General features: G+C 37.9%; 1 protein-coding gene across 1 annotated transcript; it reads right to left on the reverse strand.

Moving 5' to 3' along the window:
- Positions 1–335: 335 nt before the first annotated feature.
- LOC104547076 (NEDD4-binding protein 2-like) lies at positions 336–3,769 on the reverse strand. The gene is made up of 2 exons (XM_010192638.1): positions 3,553–3,769; positions 336–1,558 (listed from the first exon to the last, which is right to left on the reverse strand). Exons 1-2 carry the CDS (start codon positions 3,767–3,769, stop codon positions 336–338), a joined length of 1,440 nt encoding a protein of 479 aa, XP_010190940.1.
- Between the last annotated feature and the right edge of the window lie 495 nt (positions 3,770–4,264).

Consider the following 4,264-nt stretch of genomic DNA (forward strand, 5'->3'; position numbering starts at 1 on the left):
CCATGTTATTGAAAGGAACACCCAAAATGAACAGGGACTGGGAAGAACACAGCAGCTTTAGCATTACTGCAGTGATCCTCTGCTGACATAAACTCCCTCAGCCAGTGACAGAAGTTAAAGCTAACTGTTACTGTTACTTCAATTTCCACTAGAGGTCAAAGAGTTGCAAAAACTTGGCTCTCTGCAATTATTACCACTCTTGATGCTGCATATACCATGTAGCTGGAAATTGGGGTATAAGCAGAACTACTTACAAATGTCAAAAAAGTCTCTGGCTGCACTAAATCTTGTACACAGTTAAGCAAATTCATTTAGAAGCTCACAATATAAATGTTCTACCTTGCCAAATATGATTTTCCTGATCCTGGAACACCTCTGAGAAGAACAAGCACTTGACCTATAAGGTGCATCTTTTTTCTCATCATGTGACAAACAGGTGGCTGCTGTGCTTGCGAGAGGTTCAATTTTGAGTTTCTATCTTGATTTCCCCATACCTTCAGAGAAGGGCTGTTATCCCAGGCATTTGAAATCACTGGAGAGGAAAAAAAAAGTTCTTTTTCCAAAGTCCTATAGCCTGAAAAACGCCTCCACTGTTCTGGACTGACAGCCACAGGAGTTACAAAGTGACCTCCACTGGACGGATAAAACACAGGAGCTGTGAGATTCCAGTGTCGTTGAGGGTGACATGACAGTGTAGAAAAATTTAAGTTGTAACCCTGCTGAGTTTGCTGACAATCGGCAGGTTTGGGTGTTTTGAAACTGGACGTTTCAAGAGAGATATAAGCGTCTGGAAGAGAAGTGCTCTGGTGGCTCTCAAAGGCAGTCACCACCTCTTTGTGCTGTTCCAGGCACCGTGAATTAGAATTTTCAGTGACAGCTGCTCCAAGTTCCAGAGGTCTTTGGGAGGACTCCCCAGAAGCAGCAGTGACACTTTTTTGATCCAAAACAGTATCGTGAGTCTGTTCAGAATTTCCACATGATATTTCTCCGTTTGATTGTTTACAGACTTCTGAAGCTACAGCATGTATTTCTGACAAATCAGAAACTTCCAGTATCTGTACAAAAGTGTCTGATGCAGCTGCTGAGTTTGTTTGGACACTCAGCTGACTCCCTGGTGGCTCAGAACAGCGAAAGTTTTCTAAAACTCCATTATTCGTCTCTGTTTGCTGTGAAAAAAGTAGGACATTGCAACCTGAATCAGACTTTTCCCACTCAGGAAACTGATTAAAGCCATCGTGATCCACAGAGTGCTTATGTACAATTTGGTCATTTGCAGAATTAGGTGATTCATCAATCAAGCTGTATCTCTGAAAGGCATTTTCTATTAAAGAGTCCAGTTCTTCAGTCAGCCGCACATCAGGTGACAGGATCTTTTCTTTTTCTCCCTCAAAATTACTTTGTTCTGCAGTACTTCCCCGCATTCTTTCGTTTGCAACAGATCTTTGCTGATTAGCAAGAGCTACTGATGATGCTACTGAATCAAAACCCAAGGTTTTTGAAGATGCTACTCCTTTGGCATGGGTGGACAGCTCTAGCAGATAATCCATAGCGTTTTCTACTGTTGAATAAGGTAACGAGAATACAGCATGGTCAACTCAACAAACACAAGTTGATGGGAATGCAATATTTTACTTGAAGGAGAGTATTTATCACAACTTAAGAGAACCAAAAGACAGTTCACCAATTCATCTTTGAACACACCTTCTGCAACTACCTTGATCTGTTTCTCATTAAAGACAGAACTTAATAGAGACGTATTGCAAAATAATAACCTAATAAGCATAAAAATTACTGAAGAAATAATGTCTAAAATTTACTAAGTTTAACAGGAAAAAAAAGATAACTGAGTGTTTAAATGGATACTTATTTCTAACCTATCTCATACAGGCAAAATAGTGTAAAACGAACTGAAAAACACCACTGAGAACTAAATAGATAAAAGTACACAAAATAATGTTAATTATGGCTAGGCCCAACAGAAAATACCATAACTAATAGTCTAAAAAATCCATTAATAATCTGCATTAAATTCTTTGTAAAGCCACTAAATTGAGTATAGGTTGTCTGTGACAAACACAAACAAAATGAAAGCCTTGTACACGTATCACCTGAGCTCTAAAGCTCTTTTCCTGAAAGACAGTGTAGCAAGAAGTCTAAGTCCATTGAAATGCAACTATTTCTGCACACGTTAAATAAAATCTTCCAACTCCTTACATTTTCTCTACCATATCAGAGCAACTTATTATTACTCATATGAAAAGCTGCTAATTTTTCGATTTTTAAACTGTTGTTAATAGTACAACACAATAACAAACTCAGCATGTTTACTGAGTTCTCCAATAAGCTTCTAGATAAATTTATTATTTTGATACAGGTACATCTCACTAACAGTTCAAAGCATGAATCAGTAATTCAATCAATTTCAATTTTAAAAAGAATAACAATCACAGCAACAAATATAAGAGAGCTATTAAGTTATAGATTCTGTACAAATTAGGTAAGGTAAAAATGGCAATAAAAGCAGTCCTTTTAAGGACTATCTAGCTTTCATACATATAAAAAAATGCCAAACTCTGCCTCATTTGCAGTCTTAGAAAAATCTCAGCTAATCACATTTGATCACATGAATACAGATCAATTAAAATGCTCCATATATGACTTATTTGCCTGCCAAGTAACTCCTCAGATGTTGCTACCCAGCACTTCATCTGTTACTTTTATTATAATCAAATGAACTTGTATATACAAGAATTTCAAAACCACAAAAGCATGAGAAGGACTGAGCACAGATACGAAAACAGTCTGTCAGAAGAAGTGGGTATGTAGCTTGGCAAAATACAGGGGTAAAACACAGTTCAAGCGAGGCTGCAGAGAATTCAACATGACAAACAGAATTTATCCTGTAAAAACTAATCCTCAGTGGAGATAGTAAGATGACAGTGCAAAATAAAAAGTAAAACAAAAGCTCAATCCAGGTATTCTAGGAAAAACAAACACTGCCAGGACCACATATGGTTTACTATTGTCTTAAAAAAACTGTGATTCAGAACATAAAATACCCATCCTGCAGAAACAGCTTATGCATCTAGCAGATATGACACAGAAGCTAATTGAAAAAACTCAGATTATTCTCACAACTCTACCACCACCTGCACTGTGTAACAGAACAAGCCACTTATTCTGTGATAAATAGAGGCACAGTTTGGTAGGGGTTGGAAGAGGCCTCTGAAGATCATCTAGTCTAACCCCGCTGCTAGAGCAGGATCACCTAGGGAAGATCACACAGAAACATGTGCAGGTGAGTTTTGAATGTCTCCAGAGAAGGAGACTCCACAACCTCTCTGGGCAGCCTATGGAGCACAATGCTACTGCAAAAACTTGGAGAATCTTGCATGGAGCTGTAAAATTTCAAAATATTACAACTCACCTACTCATAAAAAGCTGAACTCAAAAATACGCTTGCAACACCCACACCAACTTTTCTGGAGTCAGCCTAGTTAAAAGCTGTCTGCATATGGAACAAAACTGTAATGCTAACTGTATGTTATTTACCTTTAAAATCACATTCAGACAGAACCATATAAATCACACTAGGATCTAGGTCAGAAAACATTTCTGACATGCTGTTGAAGAGCTCTTCCTTATTGACAGTATGCACTGCTTGTGACATTGAGCAGCTTGGGTCCCCTTGGGATACAGCAACAGCAGTTCTGTCAAAATTGCCATTCTTCCGAGATGGACTCCCACCAGTTTTCCTTCTACGTGGCATTTTGCTTTCTAAAAATCAGCTTGCTTTTTGGTTTTGTTTGTTCACATAAGGCTGACAGCACAAAGCTCAGAAATCACAAAAACCCTCTCATAACTGGGATACGCATAACAGAAATAGCAGGCCTGGAATAAAAGAGAACAGAGAAATTTTAGAAAAATACAGTCACATTTCCATGTCTCATATTTAGATAACTAAAAGATCAAATATAATACAGAAGCATCCAGGAAAGTATTTCTAGAAGGCTGCCTTTCTTCTTTTGAAATGGCGGACAGCTACATAGCAGCCTTATTTTCCAACTAACTAGATATTAAATCTGTGTCTGGAAGAGAGAACAAATAAAGTGTCATTTCGAAGAAAAATCCAGAAAAGTAAAGGAAGCAATGCACGGCAGACAGTTCACAAGTATTCCTCCATTACCACCTACACAATTAACATTACGGAATGCTTACATTCGGTTAAAATTCAGAAATTTTGCTCCTTTTACAAAAGTACTGG

The sequence above is a fragment of the Mesitornis unicolor genome, unplaced genomic scaffold, assembly GCF_000695765.1.
Source record: "Mesitornis unicolor isolate BGI_N332 unplaced genomic scaffold, ASM69576v1 scaffold42299, whole genome shotgun sequence".
NCBI classification, from domain to species: Eukaryota; Metazoa; Chordata; class Aves; order Mesitornithiformes; family Mesitornithidae; genus Mesitornis; species Mesitornis unicolor.